General features: G+C 37.9%; 1 protein-coding gene across 1 annotated transcript; it reads left to right on the forward strand.

Moving 5' to 3' along the window:
* The first annotated feature begins 1,134 nt into the window (after window positions 1-1,134).
* Window positions 1,135-1,596, forward strand: LOC120079220 (uncharacterized). The gene has a single exon (XM_039033380.1). It carries the CDS (start codon window positions 1,135-1,137, stop codon window positions 1,594-1,596), a length of 462 nt encoding a protein of 153 aa, XP_038889308.1.
* Window positions 1,597-2,971: the final 1,375 nt, after the last annotated feature.

Genomic DNA, 2,971 nt, shown 5'->3' on the forward strand with positions numbered 1-2,971 from the left:
CGAAGCTTCAACCGTACATGAATAACTAACTAAACTCTTTAGTCATGGGATCCACCATCCATTAACTGCCAGGCACTCCACTAAAGACTGATAGCTGAACTTTCCTTACTACGGATATATTATGTGTCCATCTTAACCAATCAGTGCGATAACCCTTCACAGATCGCTCGTAAGTATAGCTTGGCCAATAATCGTTATGCCCTTGTAGTTACATCTAACTCCTTAAGTATTACTGATCCTTCTAATGAACATAAGTCATAGTCCTACTATGACTGAGTCCTCTCTTCCAAAGAGAAGTTATGGCCACTATGTTTAACTCCCAGAATCAACTCTTAAGGGAGCAATCTATCTACTTACCCCTGCTTCGGGGAAGGGGTGAATTCCATCTTATGTAACTGAGTTCCCAGCTCCCAAATCAAACAAGTCCCCAAAATGGTAGGCATGTTGAGTTGGCAATCTCGCTTTCACCCATACTAATCAAAGGACTGCCCTCAAAGGCAGGAGTTCCTAAAACACTTAGGATTGAGGTCATGTCACCTATGGTCTTTTAGGTGAGATGTAAGTCTCCAGTATCAATGGCGTTATATACAGAGACTAGTCATCTCGTGGTCCGATCTTATACAACTCTTTGTATAGGACACCTCCGCTCGCATGCCTCCACATGAATGGTCAGGATCTACCATCTGTAGTAGTTCACAACACTTACAAACCTCTACAAAGCGGGTCGTATCTGTAGTGTCACCAAGATCAGGTATCCCACCTTAATTCTTATACTGCAAACTTATTTAGGTTATCACTTAAGGCATGATCCACTTGTATATCTCATATATATGTTTAAGTTTACATAAGATAACCATGCTTATTTTATTCATAACAATGTGTATATGTTACAAACAAAGAGACTTCGGGATAATTAGGACACCAATCCCAACAATTAGTTTCAATTCAAGTGAGGGACAACTGATCACCCTTCGATGGCTATTGTCCTAAACCTCTGAAGTATCATGGCAAAATCCAATAAATTGTTATTTAGTGTTCTATGATTACCTGGTTTTGTTAAACTGATTGGATATTTTGTGTGATTGGTTAAGGCAAAGATAACCAAAACGGTCGTTTGTTTTTTTGTTTTTCAACATGTCTTCCTCAACTATCGCTTTATTTAAAAAGGAGAAATTAACTAGCAAAAATTATGCAACATTGAAATTGAACTTGAGTACGATTCTTATTATCGATGATCTGCGGTTTATCTTAACGGAGAAGTGTCCTCAGGTCCCCATTCTAAATGCAGCCTTAAATGTTAAGGATGCATATGATCATTGGACAAAGGCCAATGAAAAGGCCCGAGTATATATCTTGGCGAGTCTATTTGATGTACTTAATAAGAGGCATGAGGCCATGCTCACTGCTTGTGAGATCATCAAGTCCCTCCAGGGTATGTTTGGGCAACCATCCATTCAAATCCAGCACGAGGCCCTCAAATACGTTTATAATGCACGTATGAAGGAAGGCCAGTCAGTTAGAGAACATGTTCACGACCTTATGGTCAAGTTCAATGTGGCTAAAATGAACGAGGCGGTCATTGACAAGCAAAGTTAGTGTCTTTTATTATAGAATCTCTTTCGAAGAGCTTTCTTCAATTTCGCAACAATGCATTTATGAATAAAACCCAGTACACCATAACGACTCTGTTGAATGAGTTGCAGACCTATCAGTCTCTTTTAAAAGGTAATTGACCGGTAGAAGGAGAGGCAAATGTTGCCCATTCCAGAAAGTTCCATAAGGGTTCATCCTTAGGAACTAAGTTTGTACCCTCATATTCTAGTCTTAAGAAGGTACAGAAGAAGAAAGAAGGAAAGAGAAGGCTCCTTCTGCTGAGAAGAGTAAGGGAAAGGCCAAGGTGGCCGAAAAGGGCAAGTGCTTCCACTACAATGTGAAAGGTCACTGGAAGCGGAACTGCCCAAAGTACCTTGCTGAGAAGAAGAAGGAAAATGAAGGTAAATGTGATTTACTTATTTTAGAAACATGTTCAGTGGAAAATGACCACAATGCCTAGATACTTGATTCATGAGCCATTGATCATGTTTGTTCTTCTTTACAGGGAACTAGTTCCGTCCAGTAGCTTGTTAGGGGTGAAATGACGCTCAAGGTTTCAACTGAAGACGCCATTTTAACTCGTGCAGTGGGAGTTGCAAAAGTGTTTTTTGAAAATAGATTTCTTTTCTTAGAAAGTCTGTACATTGTTCTTAAAATGAAAAGGAACTTAGTATTATTTTCTGTTTAATCGAACATATGTATTCAGTATTTTTTTACATATAATGAAGCGTTCATTTCAAAAAATAGGGTATGTATTTGTTCGGCTAAATCAGAAAACAACTTGGATGTGTTAAGACCAACAAAAACAAAAGCACTTTTAAATCATGAGATATTTAAAACTGCTAATACTCAAACTAAAAGACAGAATTTCTCCAAGTAACAATAATACTTATCTTTGGCACTTAAGATTAGGTCATATTAATCTTGATAGGATCGGGAGATTTGTAAAGAATGGACTTCTAAGTGAGTTAGAAGATAATTCATTACCACCATGTGAATCTTTCCTTAAGGGTAAAATGACTAAAAGACCTTTTAGTAGAAAAGGTTATAGAGCCAAAGAACCCTTAGAGCACATACAGTCGAATCTTTATGGTCCAATGAATGTAAAAGCTCGAGGAGGGTACAAATACTTCATCTCTTTTATATATGATTATTCTAGGTATGGTTAATTATGATGGAACTCTAATCAAAGAGAGCTAGTGAGTGGAAGCAGCTCGTTCCAAACCCCATTGTGAAAGAACAAACACATTTACAATCGCACAACAACAGTTATGCATAAACTTGAAATTACAGCATGCTTCTAAAGGAAAATACTAGAGATCGAGTGAACATGCCCTTGAAGAACTTTTTTTCTGATATCCCTCAATCAAACAACACA

Source organism: Benincasa hispida, chromosome 6, assembly GCF_027475165.1.
Source record: "Benincasa hispida cultivar pf3 chromosome 6, pf3_genome.v1.1, whole genome shotgun sequence".
NCBI classification, from domain to species: Eukaryota; Viridiplantae; Streptophyta; class Magnoliopsida; order Cucurbitales; family Cucurbitaceae; genus Benincasa; species Benincasa hispida.